Source organism: Mustela nivalis, assembly GCF_964662115.1.
Source record: "Mustela nivalis genome assembly, chromosome: 9".
Taxonomy (NCBI): domain Eukaryota; kingdom Metazoa; phylum Chordata; class Mammalia; order Carnivora; family Mustelidae; genus Mustela; species Mustela nivalis.
The window spans coordinates 117,581,819-117,608,054 of NC_139028.1; the positions used below are offsets into that span (position 1 = coordinate 117,581,819).

Consider the following 26,236-nt stretch of genomic DNA (forward strand, 5'->3'; position numbering starts at 1 on the left):
AGGCGCGGCCGCGAGCTCCGCGCGCGGGGCGGGGCGTGGGCGGGGTCTGTCGCCGCGGCTGGGCTGTCCACCGCCGGCCAGACCCGCGGGGCGACCCGGAAGAGCCGCTGCTGTCAGGATGGGCCGGAAGGTGACCGTGGCCACCTGCGCGCTCAACCAATGGGCCCTGGACTTCGAGGGCAATTTGCAGAGGATTTTAAAGAGTAAGTCTGGGGCGGCGGGGTGGGGGAGTGGGAGGACAGGGTAGCGTGGGGGTGTGTGTCCGGGGTAGGGGAGCGGCGATCCGGGGCGGGACAGGTGCGAGGGGGGACGGGGTGCGGCGGCACAGGTGCTGGGGGAGCGGAGGGACGGGGTGGGGCAGGGGCGGGAAGGGTGGCGGGGTCACGGGGTGGGGGCGGGCCGAGGTCCAGGCCGGCCCCTGCTTGCTTGCGATGCACACACGTCCCTGCTCTTTGGAAGGTCGCAGCCCCCCTGCGGGCAGATGAGATGATGCATAATGACCAACCCCCTCGCGGGCCCCTCCTGAATTGGGGGTGGTTTACGGGGCCTGGGGGGACCCCTGTTGTACACTCGTGGTAGGGAAAGTCTGGCTGCAGAGGTAGGGACGGCGATGAGAGGCTGAGGCTTACCTGTCTTCCCACCTCTGGGGTCCGGTGTGGCTCAGCCAGGGCCCAGCTGCCCACAGATGCTAAGTTGCCCATGTTTAGAGGCTTTAAGGGGAGAGCGTGGCCAACCACCAGCGAGGAGGATGTTGTGAAGAAGTGTCCCAGGAAACATGGTTTTGTAACCAGAGAACTGGTTCCCAACTCAGGCCCGGCAGCTTGCCATCCACACTCAGCAACAGTGATGGGGGGTGGGTTAGGGAGAAAGTTGCTTTATTCAGGAACCAGGCAGCCGAGGAAGATGGTGGACTAACATGTCAAAGGCCATCTAACCCCTGTCCAGGGGAGCCCGAGGGTTTCAAAGGGGAAGGTTCTGGAAGAGGGAGGGGGGCTGTATGTGGGAGGAGCAGGTGCCCAGGCGGCAGTCGGATGCGGCCGTGACCCTGAATGGACTCACTGGCATCCCCACACCCCCTGAGCTGCTCTTGAATGCGATCGGGGTGCATCATGTGGGAGAGCCAGGTCCCTCACCCTGGGAGGCCAGTGGTCTGATGATCTCAAGGACAGCAGGTTGGTTCTGCGGCACATCCAGGGACTTAGGTCAGCAAGCGAGGAGCACGTGAGCTTGAAGCAAGTCAGATTTCAAGACAGGCAGGAGTGCTGTTCCTGTGTCAGGTGCCTGGAGACCATCCCAATGGGTAGACTGCGGGAGAAGCCGGCCCCAGGAGCAGAGCAGAGTAAGGGACGAGCCTGGGAGCTTAGAGACTAGGGTGTGGTTGTTGCGAGGGTCCCCATATGGGAGCCTTGGCACCAGCTCATCTGTGAGTGGAGAAGGTCCAACTACTCATACCTACAGCCGGAGCGGGGCTGTCCTGGGCAGCCCCACAGGTGTGCTCACGCCAGCCCGTCTGCTCAGAGCCACTCCTTGCAAGAGGGTTTCCTAAGAGCAGTAAGAACAGGAGGTGCACACGAGGCCATCTTTTCAGCAACGTGCCCTAGACCTTCAACCTTAACCTGCTTTCATCTCCTGAGCACAGAGCAGTCGTTGGAGCGAGGTGGTCAGCGGCCAGAGCCGAGTCTCAGTTCCGGTGGCCTTTTCCCGGCAGGTGGGCACTGGGCCTGCTGTCTCAAACCAGAGGTTGCTGGTACCCGGTGGTGCCGCTGGAGGCCGCGGTCCTTCTAATCCCGCCCTCTCACTGCACTCCGTCTTCCACACCTGCCCGTTAATGAGCGACGAGGGTGCGGCTTCCTCCTCCCCCAGGCTAAGGGTCAGTCCTGCGGGCCCTGTGTCCTGCCGGTGTAAGCAGGTTCTGTGGGACAGCCGCTCCTGGACCGCGTGGGGCGGGGTCCGGGAGATCGCTGAGTGCTCCAGTTCCCGGTTCGTGGTCTGGTTTTTATCCCACCTGATGCAGCAGCAGCAGTGTCTCGTCTGCCTCCGGCCACGGTGTAAGCACTGAAACTTCTCTCTCTCTTGCTCAGGTATAGAAATTGCCAAATGCAAAGGAGCAAGATACAGGCTGGGACCGGAACTGGAAATATGGTGAGGCCTGAACACGCACCCCACAGGGCAGGGAGGTGGAGGGACCGGCATCAGCTCCCTGCGGCAGAAACGCAGCGGAGGGGGTGGCACAGAGAGGTGCGGCTGTGCGGGCCTGCCGAGGGGCGTCGGAAGCTGGTGAGTGGGCCTGCTGGTCGCCTGGAGTGCGGCAGCTGGGCTGATGGCCGAGCCCACCACCCTTCCCAGGCCCTCCCTTTCGCGTGTGGCCGTCAGCACACGTCGCTTCCTGGTCTCGGCATCTCTCCACTGCGAGTGTGAGTGGTCATTTCCACTCTGCCTTCTCGCAGCGATCGGGAAGCTGGGTCCTCCTTGTCCCTTATTCAGAAATAAGCAAGCGGTCGTCCCGTTTAAGTGTCTTACGAACTACTGTGGTTTTGTGACAGATGTCCGCAGCCCTCTGGGTTCCCACATGCACAAGTCCTGGCCATTCGTGGGATCGGAAGTCCCTCCTCGGGCCATGACCCCACCTCGGTTTCTGGGCTTCGTGTAAACAGTGTTTCTTTGCCAGTGTCTTTGTATCTGTCCTTAAGGCCACTCCTATCCTCGTCGTGAGCTGGACTTCTGTGCTTGGAACCCGGCTTCAGCTCGGGCTGTGTCTCCCATAGTAGCCAAGGGCTTTTGTACCCTCACTTAACGTGGCTTTCAAGACGCTCCTCGGGCCCTGGGGTCCCGGTGTGTCTATGTGACCTCTACCCCCGGGGTCCTGGCTCTGTCTTTATATTTTGTCTGTTCTTCCCACTGCAGGCCTGCCCTCAATAGCCCCGTCCCCCAGACTTATCGTGGCCCAGACGCTTCCAGGTTAGGTCCTTGCCCCTTTCTTAGTCCTGTGCTCTCCCCACGCCTGGCCCCCAAACCTGGACCTGTCATTTTAAAAGATGGATCCCAGGACGGTATGGTGGTATCCTGTCATTTTTAGCCCCCTCAGGCCCCCCTTTATCATTTGCATCAGTTTGCAGAGAGGAAGCCGGGGCAGGAGGGGAGCCCAGCCCGTTCCCAGAGCTCGCCCACTTCCTGACCCTGGTGGTCAGGGCTTCAGCTCCTGCCCCAAAAGGGGCACTTGGAAGGGCAGTGAGGGGCCGGTGCCACTGGGACAGTCTGACTTGCGGACCTAGAGGTCCTTTGCCAGAAAGGCTGTGTTCTTTGGGCCAGTTTGGTAGACTTTGCGGACAGAAAATTGCTGCCTAAACTGGGCGGGGGGCCCTTACAGCCCCCGTTACAAAATGCCCCTCCAGCTGTCGGCCAGCCCCAGGGGCAAGGGGCCCGCTGACGGCTGCACGTTCGGCATGCGTTACTGTCCGGTCCCCCCATGTGGCGCGGGTGCCACCAGGGCACGAGACCCCCGGAACAGGACTGTGCCCAGGAGAGGACAGGCCAGCGCAGGTCTTGAGCCCTCCCGGGGGCGTCTCCGGGATCTCGTTTTCCTCTGAGAACCTGGACTTTCCTTCTCAGAACCCAAGGCCGAGAGGCCTGCCTTCTAGACGTTAAACATGCAAATGCCCGCTTGTGGAGGTCTGCGTCCGCCTGCACAAGCTTTGCTCGGCGCCTGCGTCATGGCTCCCAAGCCGCTGCACAGGAGGAAGGCCACGTTTCTGAAGATTTGGAAGTCGTTTCCCGACGCTCTCTGCTTTCTTCCCGGCACTCCCGTGCCAGGAGCCCACCCACAAGCCTGTCTTCACGTTTCATGACATCTTGGAGCTCTGAGTTTCCTGGGGCTGCAGGAAACAGTCCCACAGGCGGGGTGACTTCGGGCAGCTGGTTCTGGAGGCCAGAAGCCCCAAATCAGGGTGTCGACAGGCCCTGCTTCCTCCAGAAGCTCCAGGGGAGGGCCCGTCCTGTCTCGTGTGGCGGTCACTCCCAGTCCCTGGTCCTGCGGCCGCGTGCCTCCCGTCTCCGTCTTCCCGTGCCCTGTCCCTGTCCTGTCCCCCTGTCGGATTCAGACCTGCCCAAGTCCTTCAGGGTCCTCTTCTCCTTAGATCCTTAGTGACCTCTGTAGAGACCCTTCCCCAAGTGCGGTCATGTTCATGGGCTCTGGAGGGTAGGAGGGGGATGCAGGCTTCTGGGGGACGCCGTCTGGCCTGCTACCAGCGGGACCCCCAGCCGGAGCTACGAGTCGCTCTGTGAGTGATCACGGAAGGTTAACGATGCCCCTTGCCTGAGGAGCGTGTTCCTGTGGGTCCGGCTCTGTAGATCCATGTGATTTTGGCTATGTTTACGGCTAAAAAAAAAACAAACCCATCGGTGGACATGTTGACACAAGCGAGAATTTCTCACTGTAATTTAAAGCTAGAAGGAAGAGCCGGGGGCCACAGGTTTCTTCATTTCCGGGGAAACACATCTTCTGTTGCAGCAGTGATCCTAGCTCGGGTTAGAGAGCGCAGTCTTGGGCTGCACTTCCGCACGTCTGACCCCGATGGCCCGTTGGCCCCTGTTGCCCCCCAGTGTCTCCCGGGCTCCCCTGCCCCCCTCCTCGCCTCCCCTGGGGCATCTCCGGGGCTCACCCGCCTGCTCCCTTCCTCTGCAGTGGCTACGGGTGTTGGGATCATTATTACGAGTCGGACACCCTCTTGCATTCGCTCCAAGTCCTGGCTGCCCTTCTGGAATCTCCGGTCACTCGGGATATCATCTGCGACGTGGGAATGTAAGTGCCACCGCGAGCGTCGGGAAGGCAGACTCAGAAAAGAAGAACGGTTCAGGTGCGAGCTCTCCTGCGGGAGGGGTGTGGAGCCAGCCCGTTCCAGATACAAAAGGCCTTCTGCTGAAAAGTGGGTTTTGTTCCCTCCCCGGCCTCTAGACCCCTAAGTCCCCCTCGGAGGCAGCTCCAGAAAGCGGTTTTGCAGGTTCCCCCAGAAGCTCCCGGGCGTGTGGGAGCACAGGGAGCGCAGTGGGAGCCCAGCGTTCTCCCTGCCGCACGCGGACACGCGTGGCACTTTCTTTACTTGACGGTAAGTTCTGAGATGATGCCACGTCACTCCACATCAGTGCGCGGACCCCATGGTTCCACAGGTGCAGGTGTATACGCCGCGGGTACGTAGGGGGCGGGGTCCAGGGACGCAGGTGTGTACAGGCGCGGGTACGTAGGGGGCGGGGTCCAGGGACGCAGGTGTATACGGCGGGGGTACATAGGGGGCGGGGTCCAGGGACGCAGGTGTGTACAGGCGCGGGTACGTAGGGGGCGGGGTCCGGGGACGCAGGTGTATACGGCGCGGGTACGTAGGGGGCGGGGTCCAGGGACGCAGGTGTATATGGCGGGGGTACGTAGGGGGCGGGGTCCGGGGACGCAGGTGTGTACAGGCGCGGGTACGTAGGGGGCAGGGTCCGGGGACGCAGGTGTATACGGCGCGGGTACGTAGGGGGCGGGGTCCAGGGACGCAGGTGTACAGGCGCGGGTACGTAGGGGGCGGGGTCCAGGGACGCAGGTGTGTACGGCGCGGGTACGTAGGGGGCGGGGTCCAGGGACGCAGGTGTACAGGCGCGGGTACGTAGGGGGCGGGGTCCAGGGACGCAGGTGTGTACAGGCGCGGGTACGTAGGGGGCGGGGTCCAGGGACGCAGGTGTGTACAGGCGCGGGTACGTAGGGGGCGGGGTCCAGGGACGCAGGTGTGTACGGCGCGGGTACGTAGCGGTCCCCTGCGACTCTGCTTCCTCGCTCACAGCTCCTGCTCTGAGCCCCTCCTCCTTCCTGTAAGGACCTGGTGACTTGATTGCGCGGCCCCCGGCATCCGGGGTCGTCTCCCCATCTCAGGGTCTGTAGCTTAGTCATCGCGTCTGCAAAGCCCCCTCGCTACGTCAGGTGGTCAGGTCCCAGGCTCCAGAAATTAGGACCTGGACGTTCCTGCGTGTCCTGATTCAGGCCGCACAGGGGCTCGGTCCTGTTCTGGCCGTGTTGTCTCCCTCTGGTTTGCCCTTGTGTTTGGTGGCTCTCCTGTACTCCGCTTTCTTCTGGGGGCTTGGAATCTATAATCCTATTTTTTTAAAGATTTATTTCTTTATTTGAGAGAGAGAGAGGGAGGGGCAGAGGGAGTGGGGAGAAGCAGGGAGTAAATGGGGGGCCTGAGGTCATGAGCCAAGCCGAAATCGAGTGCCAGCCACTCAACGGACTCAGCCACCCAGGCGCCTATAATCCTTTTTTTATTTTTCTACTTTTTACTCTTAAAATGCTAACAATCATATTTATAAAGATATTTTTTTCCAGATCCAGCATGTATCTGGGCCTATAAGCTTCTGAACAAAACAATGATTATATTCTGACGCCCTTGATGCCTGCCCAGCTCTGCCCTAGCAGAGCCCATGGCTTCCTGCGGACGGGGAGGACACGGTCCGGCGTGGGGGGGGACGGGAAGTGCACTGTCTGTGGGACGGGTCCAGGCAGAGTGGGGGACACGTGTCTCAGCACCCCCGGCCCCGAGAGGGCCCGCCTCCTAGAAGGGGCACAGGCCGCAGGTCAGGAGGTGTGCTGAAGGAGAACCGGGAAGGCATAGGGGCTGGTGCCTGAGGCCAGTAGGGGACGGAGAGGTGACACGGTGACAGGGCTGTGTGCAGGTGGGGGGGCAGCCGTGGAAGGTCTGAGAATGTTCCAGGAGAGAGGGAGAGTCGGAGACGGAATGACTGCTCCGTTAGAAGAGTCTCTCCTCTTTGGAGCCCCCGCCAGGGCAGGAGCCCCCTGCGGAAGCTGCCACGGAGCCTCGTGCTTCCCTCCCAGGCCCGAGGACGCTTCGCACGGAAATGGACATGGGGTTTTGCTATTCACAGACACGCGTGTGTCCTCTCTCTCCGCAGGCCTGTCATGCACAAAAATGTCCGCTACAACTGCAGGGTGATATTTCTCAATGGGTAAGTGACGGCCGCCTCCCCCAGGCTCTGCTGCCCTGGCCATGCCCCCGGGAACCGGGTGGTCCCTGGAACCATGGGAGCCGTGTTCTGGGCGGCAGCTTCCAGAAACGCCGGGTCCTTAATGTCACTGCTTCTGGTCTCTGCCTGCCGTAGACCCTTCGGGTATGAGGAGAGACCGTGGGTGAGGCCGCTGGCTGGGAGTTGTTGAGGGAGGGCGGTGTGCCTGTTTCCCCGGCAGACACCGGACTTCAGCTGCCCACACAGCACACCTGCTGGGTCTTGCCGACTCGGTCATCGTCCCTTGTCAGGGGAGGGCAAACCCATGGGCCGCCCCTGGCTGCCAGACGTTCATCTCAGGCGCCGTCCTGTTCTCCTGCCCGCAGGAAGATCCTGCTCATCAGACCCAAAATGGCCTTGGCCAATGAGGGTAACTACCGGGAGCTGCGCTGGTTCACCCCGTGGTCCCGGAGCCGGTGAGTCCCGCTGCCCCGAGCAGGACGCGCGGGTCGTGGCCACTCTGGATGCTTGTGTCCTGTCTTCCCTGGGCGGAGCCACAGTCCGCATCCTGGGGGAGGTGCGTGAGAACCCGGGGCACGTTCCTGCCGTTTCCCGCACAACACTCTTGAGGCTGCTGGTTACAGAGTGGCTGGTTTAGGACAGAAGCTCATCGACTGTGGCCCCTCGAGCATCTGGTGTCTAGGGGTCTCGGCCAGAGGCTTCGGGCTATCCCCTGCACAGCGCACGGCCCGGCAGCACCCCTGGCATCCCCTACAGGCAGTTCTTTTGTGACAGCCTCGGATGTGTCCTGACTTTGCCAGGTGTGCCCTGAGGGGCACGGTCACCCGCGGGCTGAGAGACCCGCCCAGTGTGCCTGCTGGGCCCTGCTGCTGCTGCAGGTCGAGCTTCCAGTGACGTATCTTCGAATGCTCCATAGTCTTATATAGGAAGTGGTGTGGTTTTGGCATGCAACCCCTTGCACAGCTCTGGGGGACTTCTCCCTGTCCTGGACTGACCCACGCGTCACTGTCTCTGAGGAGTTGCTCCTTTGCAGGCACATGGCTTCTAGTAGGTTCAGAGGTTCCCACGACCCCTTCTGAGGTTGACTTCTGGACCACAGTTTGCTCTAATAGGATGTGATCAGGACAGCCAGGTGGGAGAGGTGCACGGGGCCGGAGCTGGGGTGTTCCGCTCTCCCCAGATCTCCATGCGGTTGCCAACCCGAGAGCTCCCCGAACCTTGTTCTCCACGGTGTTCTGGAGGCTTCGTGAAAGCGTGACTGATGGAATCATTGGCCTTTGGCCACTGAACTCCACCCCCAGCCAGTGGTGCCTCCCCAGTCCCGGAGGTGGGTCCGAAAGCTCCAACTCCTGGGTTGGCCCCGGCAACCAGCGGGCCTTTCCCACTGACACCATTAGCATGACACCTTTAGGGCCAGCTCAGTGCTGGGAAGACCAAGTCCACTTCCTATGGTAAATTCCAATAGCTACTTTCTAAGCAGGATCACTGAGGGGGTTCTGCTACCTTGCCTGCCTGCACATGTCTTTATGGGGCTCTTATGTGTGATGAGTAGTTTTGCAGAATTTAAAAAACAACCCTAGGTTCAACAGAACTTTTTTGCATGGTTTTAGTTGTGTCCCTTGAAGGATTGCCTTTGGCTTGTGCCCTCACCGGGGAGGAGCCTGCCGCTACTCCGAGTTTTCTTCTCTCCAGGGCTGGGGGAGAAGCTTCTCGTTACCTTTGCTCTTTTAACATTTTGTTCTACAGGCCTTGGTGTGGGTCTTTGGGCCCTTGTGTGAGGCCCTCTGTGGCCCTGTGACCCTTGGCTTCCGGAAAGGTCGTCCTTTCTGGGCGAGTTTCTGTTCTGGGCTCTGTTTCTGGAACGTCTCTTGATTGGGGATCCGATTTCCTGGGCCATCTTCTCTGGTGGTCTTAGCTCTGCTTTTTCACACTCCAGAAGATTCCATCCCCCGACCCTCCATCTCTGCTGGAGTCCGCACGTGGCCATCTTCTGAGAGCGCTTTCTCGTTTCTCGTGCTTGCTTAGGTCAAGCACGAGCCGCACGGAGGGCTTGTTTGCGGCTCTTACAGAGCAGGCGTCTCTGGCGGTGGGAGGTCGTACCCCGTCTCTGCCACCCGGCCGGGCCCCTTGGGGCCAGGAAAGCGACCTGACCTCTGTGCACCTTGGGGCCCACCATGGCGGTGACCCCGCAGGGCTGTGGTTGTGGGGCTGACGCGAGTCGGTGTGTGACGCGCTGCGTGCAGCGAGCGGCCGGCGTCAGTGTGGCCTGTCCCTGTCCTCCTGGTCTCCTTAGCTCTGAGAAGGGCGCTGGCAGGTGAAGGGGACCCAGCAGTGTTTGCCGAATGCCCAAAGGTTGCTGCTCAGGGTGTATAAGGGACTCCTGAATCAATAGAAAACAGAAAAAGTTCTCAATCCGAGAAACTCAAACGGGCAACTAAAGGTACAAAGAACGATGGTGAAATTTGACAGCGAGGAACGGGCGAGCCAATGCCAGAGTGTGAGAGCTGCGGCCGGTGTGAGCCGGCGGCACCGTTGGGACGCACCAGGTCCCGGCGAGGGCGCCAGACCAAGGGCGACTTTGCAGAACAGTTGCACATGGCCTTGTGGGGGGGGGCAGCACCTGCCCCCCCCCGCCCCGTGCTGTGAACCTGTGGGCACCTCGCGGGGATGAGGCAGGACGCCTACAGGGAGCCGCAGGCTGGGGACAGCGGGGACCGCGTGAGGCACGTCGAGGCCGGGAGCAGGTGCACCGGCCGGCGGCCGTCAGGGCGCACAGCTGTCGGCAGGGCCGGGCCGCGCGGGCAGAGCTTCCAGCTGACGGGCTCCTCCTGCCCGCCCCGTGTGCACCCGGCAGGGTTGACATGACCGTCGGGACTTTAATTTTTTTTTAAATTTATTTGTTTATTTGAGAGAGAGCGACAGAGCACGAGCTGGGGACGGGCAGGGGACAAGCAGGCTCCCCACTGAGCAGGGAGCCCCATGCGGGACTCGATCCCAGGGCCCTGAGACCATGACTTGAGCCGAAGCAGACGCTTCACCCGCTGAGCCCCCGGGGCCCCTGCTGTCGGGGCTGTGATCTGGGGAATATTTTCTGTCTCCGCTCTCGGATGCTTTCGTTCTGTTGTGTTCGCTGTCGGGCGCCACGAGTCCGGGTCTTCAGTCCTCTCTCCGCCACGTACCTGTGTTTTCTCTTGGGGCCTCATTCCTCTAACCCCGTCCTCTGTGCTGTGCCCGGCCGGAGACTCTGTTCTTCAGATCTGTGCAGGTCCCAGTTTTTCAGACCCTTTTCATCGCGCACAGGCTCTCCTGTCTCCCACCGTCGGACCATCTCTTCTCTGAGATCTGTTCCTGGGGCGTGTTGTCTCTGGATTTCCTGGGAGTCGGGTGTCGCACGTCCCCGTCATGTGGACGTGTGGGTCTCGTGGCGGCTCCTCCAGACGGGCGCGCGCGTGGTGACGCCCGTGGCGGGGTCGCGGCTGACGCTGAGCTAGAGTCGCCGCTGTCCCGTCGGCACCGTTGAAACGACAAAAGTTTTTACCCACGGGCGCCGCGCCAAAATGGCCTCGATGGTGGGGCACGTCCCTGTGTCCCTACCATAGTGATGACCGCGTGACCGCTTCAGGCCTGGGAAAATGAGAAAAAATGATCCAGTTCTTGACTGCAGAGAATTTGAGAATCGACTCGTTTTCGTTATGTTCTTGGTTGTGCCCCCAGATTTAAGGGCAGTGAGGCAGGCGTCACTGGGGCTCTGTAGCTGTTCCGGGCAGAGAAGGCTCATGGCGCCAAGACGGGTTTCTTGGCAGGAGTCCGCAGCTAGGTTTCTCCAGAGGGTGTTGGCTGGCAGGGAAGGGTGTCCAGCCAGAGAAGGGCATAGGCTGTGCAGAGGGGTCAGGTGTGGGGTCGGTGGGAGGAGGTCGGGCCTGCCTGAGCCAAGGTCCGGATGACGGGCTACAGTGCAGGGCCCGTACTCATGATGTCTGCTCTGGGTGAAGCCCGGCGAGTTTCACCGGCCAGGTACAAGGTGATCGCTGGCCTTGGAGCAGAGACTGAGCGCAGCGGTGACCACATACCGTCTCCTGGTAGTTATCTTTGGTCTCGTCCTCAGTGGGTCCTGGTGGGGATGGCGGGGAAGGAGGGGAACTGTGGGGTGGGGGGACTCGTCCCTTTAATGAGCGTTTTGACGCAGTGACATCGCCATCAGCAGACTTGCCCGCAGTGGGTAGAGCGCTCGCTGTGGGACGGCAGGGTGTCTCGGAGGTCAGCAGGGTCGCGTGCCCCATCCTTAGCGCAGGACAGAAGGCAGCACCCTCCCATTTCCCAGCTTTATGATCGACTTAAGTAAAAGCTGCTGCCGTCATCCCGGGTTCTCGTGAATTCTCAGAAAGAAGAAATCTACGTAACTCCGGGTCTTTGTGGTGCGTCTTGTAACAGCCCATTTGGGGTTGGATTTGTGAACTAGATTTTACATTCCAGCTCTCCGCGTAGCCCTTGGGGAGGCCTGTCACCCAAGTTCTGTGTTAGACTGTCCGTCTCGTCCCGCTGGGAGACCGTCCGGTCTTCTCGGTGACGGCGGGTTCGCGGTCGTGTTGGCTGATGCCGTGTGCTGTTCTGGGCTCAGAGACCCATCGGGACGCCCGGCTGCGTTTCTCCTGGGGGAAGCGCGACGGCTCTGCAGAGACGGCTGTGACATGTGTCTCAGGAGCGCTGGACCGCAAGGCGTGGGGAAGCCAAGTCGGTCGGAGCCCCCGGGGCACCGTGGTGTCCGCGAGGAGAAGGCACCGGACTTTCCTGTGTTCGCCCTACGTGCTTCCCTTCCCCCGACGGGGACGGTTAAGGCGCGTGCGCAGCTGACCGCCCTCCGCCAAGCCATGGGTTCGAAGCTCGCGGCCGGTGTTTGTTCACGCTGGGATGCTGTCCTCTTGCTTTCTGAGATGCTGGTCCTCAGGTCTGTGGTGCTTCCCTCCGCAGGCAGACAGAGGAGTATTCTCTGCCCCGGATGATACAGGACGTGACGCAGCAGGTGAGTGTGACTGGATCTCATTCTCCAGCCAGATGGCCCTGTTCTGGGCTAACGCGCGCCGCGTGGGGCAGGACCCTCACCCGCCCGGACGGGGGGAGGAACAAAGCCAAACACGGGGAGAGATTCCTGTACGAGCAGGGAGGCTGGAGCCCCGGGGGTGCGGGGCGCCTCCTTTCTCCCACGTCAGTGCTGCTCTGCCCGTTCGGGCCTCCCCCTCTCCTCCAGCTCACCCGCCAGGGCACCAGGGGAGCCGGGGTGCCAGGGGAGCTGGGGCAGGGGTCCCCACCCCACCTCAGTGGGCTCCTTCTTGCTGGGGCTGCTGCCTGGGTCAAGGGACCACCCAAGCAGCCAACTTTGGGGTTGGGGAAGGAGGGTTCTAATTGCAAAACTCAAGGAAGACTTTCCGAGGCTGCCTGCTCAGTGTGTGACGACCCGGCATCTGGCATCTGTCGTGTCTTTTGGACGTGGCTGGCCTGGCCTTCCGAGCTGGGATCGTCCGGTCTGATCCGGGGGCTGCGTCCACCCTCTTCCCACGGGAAGCCGCTGGGGTCACGGCTGGAACCCTGCTCTGTCCGCTTCGCACAGGTGGTCGGAAGTTGGGACACAGGGTCCTGCGGGGGCCCCGCCTTCTCGGGGCTCTGCCTGCCGGCCCGTTCCGCTTGCCGGGGTATCCCTGGGCTCCGGCTGCCCTAGGACAGCTCCCAGACCGAGGGGGCGGTGCTGAATGACAGATGCTTGCCTCTCGGCCCTGGAGGCCGATGCGCAGGAGGCAGGGGCGGGCAGGGCGGGTCCCCCGAGGCCTCTCCTTGTGTGCGGACGGCCGTGCTCTCCCTGGGTCCTCACGGCGTCATCCCTCGTGCGTGTCTGTGTCTTGATTCCTTCTTCCTTGAGGACCCTGGTCACCCTGGATCAGGGCCACCCCGGTGACCTCATGTTACCTTAACCACGTCCTCCAAGGCCCCGCTCCAGACAGGGTCAGGTTCTGAAGTGGTGGTGGGGGCAGCGCTCCAACAGGCACAGGTCAGCTTGTGACACGGAGTTCTCTGTCCCCCGATGGCTACACTCCAGGTGGCTCACGGCCATGCACGGACTCCCTCCAGCGGACGGCTTGGCCGGGATTCATCGGGGTCTCAGGCACGGGCTTGAGCCAGAGCAGGGCCCCTCCCCAATTCCCACGAGGCTCCGCCCCGTTGGCCTCTTTGCATCAGCGGCTTCCTCTGCCTTGTCCCTGGAGGACAGCGGACAGCGGCCGCCATGGCCCCCGGATGGACGTTACCTCCACCCGGGAGCCAGACTACGCCTCTGGCACGGGCTTTGATTTGGGAGCGAGGCCCTTCCAGGGGCCCACTTGGGCTCAGTACCTTCTGCACGGACAGTGGGGGACGGGCGTGGCTGAGGTGATGGCAGGTCTGGTCACCTCCCAAGTGACCTGGACACTCCTCTGACCCTGAACTGCGGCAGTGAGCACATTCTAAAGTCATTGTGACCCAGAACAGACTCCGTGGGTGTCTGTGTCTGAAACAGGCGTGTCTACTGCAGTCCTGACTGTGGGATGCTCCCATTTCATTCTCGTGGGATCCTGGTGTATCCTGAAATCCAGGATCTGCCACTGGAAGGGTTTTGCGGGGTAGCTGCTTGACGGTGGTTCCCTGAGTTGGCTTCAGTAACTGTGGGTTAAGGTCGAGGGATGTGTCCAGGAAGAGGGTGAGGACTGCCCAGGACCTGCTCTGCGTGGACCGTTCAGGCCCCCGGAGGAGGGATAGTCCGTGAGCCCGGCTTTGGCTACAGCTGTGTGGTTCACCAGCCTGTCGCTCTGACCCTGGCCTTCTCACGATGGGGTGTGGATTGCAGCCGTGCCCACGTGCTCACATTTGCCACGTGGCCGTCGTGCAGGGGCACGGTGGTCCCATGGCAGCCAGCGGGGCTCCTGGGTGAGGGCTGTCCTCACAGCCACAGTGAACAGTAACCTTGTCCGTCCGTGGCAGGAGGCATCAGAGAAGGAAGGGCCAGGTTTACACTGTGACTCTTCCGTGGGCAGTATGGGTGTCTCGCACACACACACACGCACAGATCAGGGAGCTCGGCCAGGTGTTCTAGGATGTGCTCCAGGCCTCGGGATCATTTCTTGGCTGAGCAAAGTAACACCTCTTCTGTAACTTAGGGATTATGGGTGGTGGCCAAGCTGGACCCGTGCCAGCATGTAGCAGTGGCATTGGCATGGCCTCTCAGCATGTGGGGGGCTCAGGGCCTCCACACCCCACCCGGTAGCCCAGGGGGGACTCTGCGCCTTCCTGGGGAGCTTCTGCCATGTGTGGTTAGTGAACGTGGCTCTTGGTGACAGACACGCTGGCATCCGGCCCTGCCCCTTGGGCTCTGGGTGATCTTTCTCAGGTTTCTTGAATGAGCCTCGGGTCCTTCTGGGCACAGGGGTGGGACCACCGGGTCAGGCCGGCAAAAGCGTGGGTGACGCAGAAAGGTGCACGGTGCCACGGCTGGCGTAGAGTGGCCCTTGCTAAATGAGACCCTTTATTCTTAATAACGAGGATGACTGTGGGAGTTTGTGCTGACGGAAGCTTCAAGTGCAGAGGGACACAGTGAGCCCCGCGGCCATGCAGAGCACAGCCCCCAGCCAGTGAGATGCCCGCTGGTGCCAGGGCGCGTGGGCTGGGAGTGCTCCACACTGGGATGGGGAGGAAAAGGTGGTGAGGTCAGGACTCAGCCCGGATGGGACACGGCCAAGGGGTCTCATGGGCCCTGTCCTCTGGCTACAGGAGACCGTGCCCTTTGGAGACGCGGTGCTGGCCACCCGGGACACCTGCATCGGGAGCGAGATCTGTGAGGAGCTCTGGACGCCCCGCAGGTCAGGCCCGGCCCCGCGTGCGGCAGCCCTGGCGGCGTGGCCTGGGGACCTTGGGGCTGGGGAGGGCGGAGTGGGTGTGCAGCCCGTCTCTTCCTGTCAACCGCCTCTGCCCGCAGCCCACACGTGGACATGGGCCTGGACGGCGTGGAGATCTTTACCAATGCCTCGGGCAGCCACCACGTGCTGCGCAAAGCCCACACCAGGGTTGATCTGGTGACCACGGCCACCGCCAAGGTAGGCATAGGCCGCGATGCCCGGGTGTGCGCACTGTGGGCCGGTGCTGCGTCCCCCACGCCTGAGCCCCCGGAGCCCAGGTGGACAAGGCCTGTGTGGCAGGTGCCGGTGCCCGTGGTTATGGCCAGGGCTCAGCAACTGTGCACGGACTCCTCTCCTGGGGCCCCACCCGCCTGCCCTCATTAAACCCCGGCAACCGGCGAGGCAGGCGCTGCTGTCCCCGCTCCCTGGAGCAGGACACCTGGCCCATGGTGTCCAGCGGCCGCAGGCTCACTCCCCAGCATCTGGACCTGTCCCGAGGGTCGCGGTGCTGGCTGCAGGAGTGCCGCGGGCTCATTGGCGCTGAGCCAGAGCACGGGGAGTGCCCTCAAGGTGGCCTCTCTCACTGGGCAGCATGGCACAGTCACGGGAGAGGCTTGGGGTCAGCGAAGCCAGCCTGGGGTCTCAGCTTTGCTGTGAGGAGTTTGTCCTTCCTGGACTTCCACCTCCTCTGGTCACGTGAGGGCCCTGGGGGGCTGGGGGCTAGGGGTGGCGACGGGCATTGGAAGGGCCACAGCGTGCGTGCGGTTTCCCTGCAGGGGTGCGCTCGCTGGTGTGGCGGGAGGGCTGAGCACAGGGAGGTGAGGTCCTGCAGCCGTGTGTGTTCTCCAGAATGGTGGGATCTACTTGCTGGCCAACCAGAAGGGCTGTGATGGGGACCGGCTGTACTACGACGGCTGCGCCCTGATCGCCATGAACGGCTGCATTTTCGCACAGGGGTCCCAGTTCTCCCTGGACGACGTGGTAAGCAAGCTCGTGTCTGCCCCTGGGGGTGACCGCACTGGGGCGGGGGGCGGCTGTGCTGACAGCAGAGTGGGGACCCTCGGGCCCCAGGGAGGGTGTGGAACCAGAGCCTCCTCGGGAATAAGCAGGCGTCAGTCCTGGTCCCCGCAGCGAGGGGGGTCGTTGGTGGGGGGTCTGCGTCCGCTGGAGCCGGGGGAGTCGGCAGGGAGCTCGAGACCCGCTCACTGTTCCCGACGTGGCCAGGCACGCGTGTGTCTGTGCTAGCTGTAGGCCCGATGCCGCCCAGCCCCCACGTCTCCGTGCCCCCACGTCCTGGGAGCCCCAGTGCTCCTCCGTGGGGGCCTGTCACCAAGGGGCCGTGTGGCCTCACTGGACTCAGCAGCAGGCGGTGGGCGGGCGGTGGGCGGGCACGTCTGCACGGAGCCCTGGGTGCACTCAGAGGGGCGTCACCGCAGTCCGGGCTGGGTCAGGGACCAGGGAGGGGCGAGCCAAGGGGGCCTGTACGGAGCTGGTGGACACTCGCCCTCCTCCAGAGGACGTGGGTCTGGGCGCCATCTGTCCCGCTAGCCCATCCGGCCACGTTGGACGTGAATGTCCTTTGCAGTGGAGGCGGCTAAGAGAAAGTCCTTGTGGAAAACTGTTTCCTCTTGGTTTTGTTTTGGTTTTTTGCTTTTAAATTCCAAACAAAAGGAAATGGCTATTATTGCCAGAAACGAACACAAGTGTGGGTCCCGCCGCAGGCCCGGAACGTCAGCCCCGGCTTCCCGGCGGGCCCTCCCACGGCATCTGCCATCTTCAGTCGGAAGCCACCTGCCTGTGGGGACGGGGGAGGCGCTGATTCCGAGGCAGGGGCGGCAGCGCGAGCTCACTCCCGCAGAAACTCCCGCAGCCCTGCCGGAGCTCACATCGGGGAGGTGACGTCTGGTGCCTCCGCGGCCTTGCTGGGGTTGTGGGCCGGGCAGTGGTTATAAAACCGCTCTGGGTTTCAGAGCGGAGCCAGCGAGTTCCACGATGCCTCCTGGCGGGGGCAGGGCGGGAGTTCGGCAGCAGGACGGTCCCTGCCCCCCAGCTGACCCTCGGGCCGCGCTTGCTGTGTGACACTGTCCCCCAAGGCCTGCAGGTGTCTGCACCGGTCACAGTGGAGACGGGAGGGTTTGACAGAAAGGTCAAGTTCTTACAGAAGGCGGTGCGCCATCTTCTGTCCCGCCGGAGCGCCCGGCTGTCTTCTGGCTAGGTCGACGCGGCCGAGACGCTGAGCCGCACGGCAGGACCCGACCCGGGACTGACTGGCCTTGGGGGGGGGGGGTGTCACCTGCACCAGGAACACCAGGTGTGCGTGTCCCTGCAGGCTCTGGGCCTCAGCCAGCCCTCACGGGTGGACCCTGGGGACCCTGTGTTTTAAGCACACGCCCAGCTGACTCGTAAGCGCACAAGAACCCGAGGGCCGTTGCCTCCTGTCTCCCCATGGGGGCTCTCGGGCTGGAATTCTCTGATTCTGTCCAAGCGTGCAGGGAGAGAGGGCATCTCGGGCCAAAGGCCGTGCCGTCCTGCCACTTCCTCCGTGACCACCAAAATGATCAGAAGAAATGTGGCACCCAGGGCCATCGCACAGAGCGGCAGAGCTGCTGCCCCTCCCCAGGACGTGCTTCTCGGGCTCTTCCGAACCTCATGGGCTGGGTGGCTCCTTGGACGCCTCCCTCAGGCGTTTCTGTGGACGCTGACCCGTCCTGGGGAAGGTGGAGTGGAGGCTTCTTCTCACAAACACGTTCACATCATCTGGCCTCTCTCTGTTTTCTGTGGCCTCACACTTCCCTTGGCTTTGTCCTGTGGAGAGCCCGGTGGCTTTGGTGGCCCATCACTTTGGGAAATGACAGGGAGACCGAAGGACACATGTGCTCCATTTCTGTCTGTGGGTGTGTCCAGCTGGGGTCAGGCCCGCTGTTGACGGCAGCAGCTGCCCACAGGCCCGTTCGCTCGAGCGTGGGGGCCACAGCCCCCGTGTCGTGCGGCGCACAGGACCGGCTCTCGCGCCCCAACTTGCCTGTCACCTGTAGTGACAACGTTCTAGTGACGCCCTCTGACAAGGAGGTGTTTTTCACAAAGACACAAATAAATCAAAACCTTTTTTTTTTTTGCTGTTTTTTGAAATTTTATTTTTTTTCTGTTTTGTGTATTTTTGTATTCTTAACACTCCTGTCTCATCTGGGTTTGGGGGCAGGGACGCGTCACCACGATCACACAGGCAGCACCTGCCGTCCTCTGGCCTGGCGTCCTCTGTGTGGGCTTGGATCTGGGGTTGCCTCTCGTGGGCGCCGGGCGGCGGCAGCAACAGCCGTCTCCTCTCCGCGCAGCCCGTGGGAAGCAGGGAAGGAACCCTTGCTCCTGAGCATCTCAGCAGTCTGTGGCAGACGTGGCAGACGTGGCCCTGCGCCGGGACGGAGGCACCGCTGCCGCGTGTCTGAGTTCCCTGGTGGCCACAGTGAGAGGGAAGGGCGTCGCGTCAGCCGCAGCACCGGCTGTGCCCTCTCCCTGGGCCCCCGGGAACATCCCTGCCTTGGAAGGTGTGACTCTCGTGTGCGCGTGGCGGGCTGTGAGCGCGGCCGCGTCTGCCGCGAGGCGGGGGAGCGGGGATCACGCTTCCTCTCTGACCCCTTCTCCAGGAGGTCGTCGTCGCCACGCTGGATTTGGAGGACGTCCGAAGCCACAGGGCAGAGATTTCATCTCGAAACCTGGCGGTGAGTTCACGGAGGCCCACGGGTGCTCCGCAGTGCCCCAGAGACTCTTCCTGAGCACGTGGCCGAGCTGTCGTGGCCGCGCCACACCGTGCTGCGGGGGCTTCTGGCACGTTCACAGGGAGGCACGGCCCTCGACTCGGCACAGCAGCGCGAGCAAACCTGGAGCCGAGAGGCTCCCTCTGAGCCCCCTCTGCCCCGCAAAGCCACCACCTGCTTTCGGCCTCTGGGTCTGCCCGTCGTGGGCGTGGCACGGGCATGGGCTCGCGTCTGGCTTGTGTGGCGGAGCAGCACGTCCAGAGAATGTGTCCGCGGTGATGGCCAGCCCCTGCGGAGGGCACGTGGCCTGTGTTGCCTTCTGTCTGATGAACGGACGCTCCGCGAACATGTACGGGTTTCTGCGCGAGCGGCTTCTCTTGGGCCTGCGCGCCGGGGCTGCTGGGCCGCGCGGTCACTCTGTGCCTTCGTCTTTGAGGGATTTCCAGACTGTCCACAGCAACAGCCCCTCGACACACGAGGGTCCCAACGCTGGTCGGTCCTGACCGCTTCCAACTCCAGCCGTCCCGCTGGGAGCGAAGGCTCGGCCGAGATCCGACACGCACTCCCGCAGCCCTGGCGCCGGCGCCGGCGTCACGTGGTCGTGGCTGTCCCTCCGCAGGCCAGCAAGGTGAGCCCCTACCCCCGTGTGAAGGTGGACTTCGCCCTCTCGTGCCGCGAGGACCTGCTGGAGCCGCCGTCGGAGCCCATCGAGTGGACGTACCATAGTCCCGAGGAGGAGATCAGGTGGGCCGCCCGTGCGAGCCCAGGCAGGGGTGCTGGTCCCGGGGCGCCCCCTTCACCCACTGCAGTGGTTTGCCCCCTGCGGGGGAGCGGGGGCCAGAGCCGTATGGGCAGCTGGTTCCCAGACCGTGCCCGGGGGACTGCTCCGCGAGGAGGCCAGGTGGCAACGGGGTGGAGGGGTGGGGGGCACAGCCAGGCGGCCTGGCTTCCTCGCCCAGCCGGGCGCTTCCTTGTGCCGGGGCTTTGGGCACGGATGCCCTGCCTGGCCTTTCCTTCTTGTGTCTCAGTTTTTCTGTTTGAAAACGGGGCCAAAAGATAATCACCTACTTCCCAGGGTGGTTTGGAGACAAAAAATGTGTTAATTCCCCCGAAGTGCTTATCACAGAGACTTGGTGAACCGGGAGCCCCTCCCCCGGCAGTTCTCCCGGCGCTGCTCCTACCTTGGCACATGGCCCAGGTGAACCGCCGACCGGGTCAGCGGCTCCCGACCTCACGCGCCCCCTTGCTCCGCAGCCTCGGACCCGCGTGCTGGCTCTGGGACTTTCTGAGACGCAGCGGACAGGTAAGCTTTCCCGTGTTCCTGTCTGCGTCCGGCAGCCTGGGACTTCTGCGCTCCCCACTGCCTCCGTCAGCGGCTTAGTCTGTGTGAGACAAAGGCCAGGGGGCTTGTGGAGGTTTGGTTCCATCTCAGGGTCCTGTCTGGTGACACCAAGTGTGGCAGGACAGCATCTCCCAGTGGTTCGTGTGTCCGCCGTCTGCCTGTGGAGGACGAGTCCTACGTGCCTGTCGCACTGAGAGGTCCCTTCCCTCTAGAAGATCCGTCTGAAACATGCACCTTTCTGCCCCCGCATCTGTGGGTAGAATGAGGCTAAATTCAGGGTGCGCTGCTCCGCCAAGGCTCTGCTCACCCCTGCCTGTGGTTGGCCCGTTCCAGGCCGGGTTCTTCTTGCCCCTGAGTGGTGGGGTGGACAGCGCGGCCACCGCCTGCCTCGTCTACTCCATGTGCCGCCAGGTCTGCGAGGCCGTGAAGCAGGGAAGTAGGTAGCGTCCTGTGGCCCGAGAGAGGCTCCGGGGTGGGGACTGGGCTGAGGGGGACCTCGGTCCCGGCCATCGCGGGTGAAGGGGGCTCTGCAGATGTGCTCAGGTGGGGACAGCAGGCCATTAGGCCCCGCCCTGGGGCTCGGGCCCGTGTGGCCACGGCCATCAAGCCCGCTGTTGCTGCTGGGCACTGGCCGTGTGGCCTGGGCCTTGGGCTCAGGCAGACCCGGGTCGAGACCCTCCCCGTGCACCCTGCGTCGACTGTCCCCTTAACATGCATACCGGAAACACGAGGGGGCAGCTCCACCTGGGGAGACGTTGCCAGGGCGAAGGGAAGGACTGGGCTCTGAGCCTGCGCAGTGGGGGCCGCCACCCGCTTCCCATCGTCTGGTGGTTTTCAGACCAGGAAGTGCTGGCTGACGTCCGGGCCATCGTGGACGAGCTCAGCTACACCCCCCAGGACCCCCGGGACCTCTGCGGGCGTGTGCTGACCACCTGCTACATGGCCAGCGAGAACTCGTCGCAGGAGACGTGTGGCAGAGCCAGGGAGCTGGCCCAGCAGATCGGCAGGTACAGGAGGCGGCGGGCTTGGGGTGGGGGCTCTAGGGCAGGACCAGTACCGCTGGAAGCTTCGCCCAAGCCCTCACTCCTGGCTAGACGCGCCTCCGGGCTTGAGCACGTTCCTAGGGCCTCCCGTGAGCCAGGGCTTAGGGAGATTATTCCAGATCCCCCAGACCCTCGCTGTGTCTGATCGCACCCCTGCTTCCCGTCGTCCTTGCGTGCGGGCGCCGGCGCATTCTGGAACTGGATGCAGCCCCAAGAGCTCGCCCACTGTGCCCTTTCACGTGGTTGGACAGTGAATCCGGGGTTGCGTGTGTGTTACGTGTGCGCACACACCCCCCACGCACACCTGCCCTTTCCCTGGCAGCCACCACATCGGTCTCAACATCGAGCCCGCGGTGACGGCCGTCGTGGGCATCTTTAGCCTGGTGACGGGTCGAAGGCCTCTGTTCGCGGCTCACGGGGGGAGCAGCAGGGAGAACCTGGCCCTGCAGAACGTGCAGGTGAGCCTCCAGCCAATGCTCGTCCCCACACGGGAGCCACGGGGAGCACGGGGACTCGGGCACCAGGCAGAGGGCGCGCCTGCCCCCGTGTGTGTGCGTGCGAGAGCAGGAGGCTGCAGCATTGTCTGTGAGGGCTGCCTGGATGGACGCATGTATGTGCGTGTGCGTGTGCGAGTGTGCGCGTGTGCGCGTGTGCGAGTGCACAAGCAGGAGACGTGACGCGCTCGTGTGTGAGTTTCCTGCATCTCCAGGGCGTGGCTCCCCGTGTCCCTCCCGGGCTGCTTCGGGGGGGCCCGGCCGGCCGGTCGGTGGAGGGTCCCTGGGCTCCAGCTGCTGTGCTCTGTCCCATCTCTGTCCCTTCCTTCTGGCCACAGTGGCCTTCCCTCCGCCTGAAATGCCGGCTGTGAAGGGGGTGCGACAGGGGGCCCGTCTGCCCCGAGCGCTCTCGGCCCCCGGCTCGGGCTCCGGCTCCGTCCGACTCGCCCGTCGCGTGTGCATGAGTGATGTGGCGGCGGTCAGGCCTGGAGGACTCTGCTTCCTCTGCACGCTAGAAAGCGTCTACACTACTTGGAGCCCTTTCCCTGGAGCTGTCCGGGGGCAGGGGGAGCCAGTGTGCCCCCGCCATGTCCAGCACAGGGTGACATTTCCCGTCGTGTCCCCCAGGCTCGGCTGAGGATGGTCGTGGCATATCTGTTTGCTCAGCTGAGCCTCTGGGCCCGGGGCGCTCGCGGAGGACTGCTGGTGCTCGGATCGGCCAACGTGGACGAGAGGTGCGTGCGCCCGACTCCCGAGGGCCCCGGATTTCCGAGGGTGCGCGCTCCCCGAGACGGTGTTTCCAGGCCCCTGCCTGTTCTCACGGTCTGTGAGACGCATGCTGTGGGGGTCACGTCACCCCACGGCACAGGCCACGTCTGGTGCCCACGGGATGTCATTGCTCCAGAGCTTCCCGATGACTCGGGTGGAGACAGGTCCACACCGCTTCCCTCTGGCTCCTGCCCCCGGCCCGGCCCTGCCCCCGGCCTGGGGCCCTTCGCTCTGGGTCTGGAACCCGTCTCCCCACCCACCTCGCTGGGCCTCACCCGTCTCTTTCCCTGGGCAGTTCCAGCATGTTCTAGGTCCTTGCTCTGGGTCCAGTTCTCACTCCCGAGCAGATAGCTCGTCTCTGACGGGGACGGGACAGACTTCCTCGTATTGTTTGCTGCTCAGAAACACTCAGAGCCTCCCTGCTGTTCTTCACACCAATTTCAGCTGAGTCTTGGTGTGCGCGGCGGAGGCCGGCAGCACCTCTCCAGCCTCGTCTCTCCGCTTCTCTTCGGCGGGGCCTTGCTCGGGTGTTCTCACTGCTCCTTGTCAGCAGAGGATGCCAGGAGCTTCCTCTGTCACTTATTCGTCTGTTCCTCTGTGTGTCAGTCCATCTGTCCTTCGGCCCACCCGTCCGTCCGTCCGTCCATCCGTCCATCTGCCCATCTGTCCATCAGTCTGTCCACTCACCTGTTCATCTGCCCATCTTCCGATCTGTGGCGTGACGGTCTTAAATCTTCCTACGTCCTTGGATGTCCGCAGATGTGTTCTCTGTTAAACACTACTTTGGACTCTTGGATCCTGTTTCCCTAATTACGACAGATTGAGGTTAGCACCCTCTAGCTGGTAAAAAATATTCTCACCATTCTCAGGCACATTTTGTCAGTTTTCATTGCTTTTCTGTTACCATCAGTGCTCCTGTCAGGAAGTGATGTTTCAGGAGGGGCGGACAGCTGGTGCAGGTCCTGAACCCCGCGGAGTGGGGACTGGTGGCGTGTTCTGCTCTGTTGGCCTTTGCACGTGGCTTCGACTTGTCACCGCTGATACGGTGCCGCTGCTGTAATGATATTATTGCACGTTCCCTATCACAACGCTTACCGTGGTCTTCTGGGATTTAATATCAAAGCAAACAATAGTGATTTCTTTCTGGCGGGGAGCGGGCTTCTGGGGGCTTAAAGGTTCTCCATGGGGCCTATGTACATATTTATCTGTTTTCATCACTTTTTGCTGCCAGGCCTCTTACGGATCATAGAAGTCTGTCTCCAGCCGCAGAAGGGTTTCAGTGCCTTCCTCTATCCCCCGACAGCTGTCCCTCACTGGGCCCCCATCTAGGACCCCCCTGTAGCTCGCACCCTGGGGGGACCTCCGGTCTGCAGTCTCTGCTGTGTCGGTTCTCCGTTAAATGTGACTTTTCATCCCAACTTCGGTTCCATTACGTTCCGATTTGCTCACTCTTCGAGGAATTGATAAAAACGTGGGTCACGTGTCAGGTGGTCTTCTTGGTGCCGTGAACAAAACAGAAAAGTATTTCCCGTTTTACTCTAGCGGAAGGAGGCAGGTAATAGGAAAACTAACCGTGTGTGTAGGAAGTGGAAAGTCTATAGAGAAAACCAGGGTAGGCACGGGCGGAGTTTGGGAATTTGGGCTTCTAAGCAGGGTGGCCAGGGAAGGCCTCTCTGAGAATTTGGTTTATAAAGGAGGAAGGGAAATGCAGTCAGGAGAACAGCCTGTGCAAATGTCCTGTGGTGAGAGCCCACCAGGACAGAGAGCAGTTGTCACTTCTCTGCACAGCCCGTCTTGTCTGAGGGAGGTACCGGGAGCTCAGTTGGGGCAGGTTGGAGAGTGGCAGGTGAGGGGAGAGGGGGTCAGCTCTTTCTAGAAGTTTCACACTGCCAGAGAGAGGAGGTATGGGGTGGTAGCAGGAGCAGTGAGACGGGGAGGGTGTTTTCTCAAGATACAATGAGAAGGTCTAGCAGTACGATGAGAAGGTCTAGCATGTACGACGAGAGGTCTAGCAGTACGATGAGAAGGTCTAGCATGTACGACGAGAGGTCTAGCAGGGAGGGAACAGAGTGGCTGGTGAGGAAGGAGAACACGGTGGGCAGCTGTTCCGTGTCACGAGGAGATGAGAGCAGGCGGCCAAGTGGGAGCTGGCTTTGCCGGGAGCCCAGCTTGTGTGTCCACAGAGCAACAGAAGGCCACAGAGAAGGCGGCACAGCCAGGGTGGCATAGGGTCAGGGCCATGACCTTCCTTGGAGAGACAGGAGGCGGTCACCAGCTGAGAGAGGGCGCAGGACAGGCGTCGGGTGTTGGAGGGGAGTGGTGACAAGCGAGCGAGACAGGTCGGGGAGCCAGGCCGGGAGCCCCCGTGCCAAGGCCGCACCAGAGGTGGGGTCACGCTCTCACACTGCTGTGCCCAGCTGCATCCTCGTGTGGAGCCGGGGGCCAGGCGGCGGTGGCAGAGAGGGACGGGGGAGCCGGGGAGCCACAAGGTGCTGAGGGGTGAGCACGAGGCAGAGGACAGGTGACCCGCAGACTCCGGGTCCTGGTGCCGTGAGCTGCCAGCCCCGTGCCCTGTGCTCGCTGGGGGACAGACGGAGCCTCGGGTGCAACTCATGCCGTGGTCGAGTCCAGCCAAGGACGCAGAGCAGAAGGCGCGTGGGGAAAACCAGGCCCGGGTTTCCAGATTGTCTCCCGGGCAGCGTCCCTGACGGGCCTCCTTCCCCAGCAACACCCGACAGGGGGGTGTGTCAGAGGCTCAGTCCCCGGGGCTTGTCCCCAGGGCTGGTCCCACGGGCACCTTCTCTGGCACAAACTGAGCTTCCGCTCCCAGGAGAGCAGTGGGCAGCGCACACCAGTGTTTGAGCAAAGAAGTTCCAAACAGGGAGACCCTGTTTCTTGTTAGGGGACAGGTGGGGACACTCCCCAGACCTGGGTGCCAGCCGGGTCCGATGGTGCAAGCAGGCCCCCCTCTCCAGGACGCAGTGCGCACGCTCCTCTGCACAGAGCATGGCCCACAGGAGGCACTGAGGTCTCTAGGGACTTCTGTCCCCCACGCAGGAGGCTGCGGGGAGGTCAGGGCCCTGGTGGGCCAGCGGCCGAGTGGAAGTGATGGATGAGTGCACAAGAGCGGCTGGGGGAGCCCCGAGGCCTCACCGGGAGGGTGGTCTGCCCTGTTGGAGGTGCCGTGGGTCAGGGATGCACGGGCACTGTAGGTGCGCCTCCTGTCTCCGGTTCCTGCGGCCTGGCGGGGTGGGGCTGGCGGCCAGGCGGGCTGGGCTCCTGGTGTGTTTTGGCGTCAGAGGGGACCCAACAGGATTTGCTGGTGGACCAGACATGTGGAGGGGGGGGACGCCCTCGCCGATCGGAGCCCCTGGAGGCTGGACCAGCATTTGGCGCAGGAAGTGGGTGGGGACGTCAGGGTCCTGTGTAGGGAGTGTCGGCTTTGACACCTCCAGACGCCCCCGTGGACGTGTGTGGTGGGCAGTAAGGTGGAGACTCTGGAGTGCAGGGGCGAGCCGCACCCCCAAAGTGGAAGCCTGTAGACGGCAAAATGCTGCTTAAGGTACGGGGGCAGCTGGGCCCTGGGGCTGAGTGTTGATGGAGAAGAGAGTGGGGGGCAGATCCCCCGTACGAGGGGGAGCAGCCCGCGGGGCCGCAGAACCGAGAGGTCGGGCGTCCAGAGCGGGCGGAGGGGCTGCTCTGCCTGTTGCTTGGGTGTGGGGAGGCCAGGGCAGGGAGCTGGCCCCAAGGCTCGAGTCTGAGCCGGAGGGAGCGGGTGCGGCCCCAGCAGGCGTGGCCCCGGGGCCGGGGAGAGCGGGAAGGCAGGGCCGTAGGGCGGTACCTAGGCTCACGAGCCGGCAGGGGTTGGTCGTTGGAGCCTGTGAACCCGCCTGTTAGTGGACTGTCCCCACCC

At 62.8% G+C, this 26,236-nt stretch overlaps 1 protein-coding gene across 5 annotated transcripts in view; it reads left to right on the forward strand.

Moving 5' to 3' along the window:
* Positions 1-24: 24 nt before the first annotated feature.
* Positions 25-26,236, forward strand: part of NADSYN1 (NAD synthetase 1) — a 33,279-nt gene continuing 7,067 nt past the window's right edge. For 3 of the 5 annotated variants that reach the window (XR_014316381.1, XM_082749169.1, XM_082749170.1), the window contains exons 1-16: positions 25-203; positions 2,082-2,142; positions 4,682-4,798; positions 6,937-6,990; positions 7,374-7,463; positions 11,977-12,028; positions 14,800-14,888; positions 15,005-15,122; positions 15,774-15,905; positions 18,566-18,640; positions 19,296-19,420; positions 19,931-19,979; positions 20,352-20,454; positions 20,857-21,025; positions 21,384-21,519; positions 22,183-22,289. Coding sequence is in view for 4 of the 5 variants with exons in the window: in XM_082749169.1 (XP_082605295.1) it covers positions 119-203; positions 2,082-2,142; positions 4,682-4,798; positions 6,937-6,990; positions 7,374-7,463; positions 11,977-12,028; positions 14,800-14,888; positions 15,005-15,122; positions 15,774-15,905; positions 18,566-18,640; positions 19,296-19,420; positions 19,931-19,979; positions 20,352-20,454; positions 20,857-21,025; positions 21,384-21,519; positions 22,183-22,289 (1,562 nt within the window). In the remaining variant the exon portion in view is untranslated. Of the gene's footprint in view, positions 204-2,081; positions 2,143-4,681; positions 5,170-5,305; positions 5,352-5,665; positions 6,991-7,373; positions 7,565-11,976; positions 12,029-14,799; positions 14,889-15,004; positions 15,123-15,773; positions 15,906-18,565; positions 18,641-19,295; positions 19,421-19,930; positions 19,980-20,351; positions 20,455-20,856; positions 21,026-21,383; positions 21,520-22,182; positions 22,290-26,236 lie in introns of all 5 variants that reach the window. The other 2 variants (XM_082749172.1, XM_082749171.1) reach the window with 2 other exon arrangements.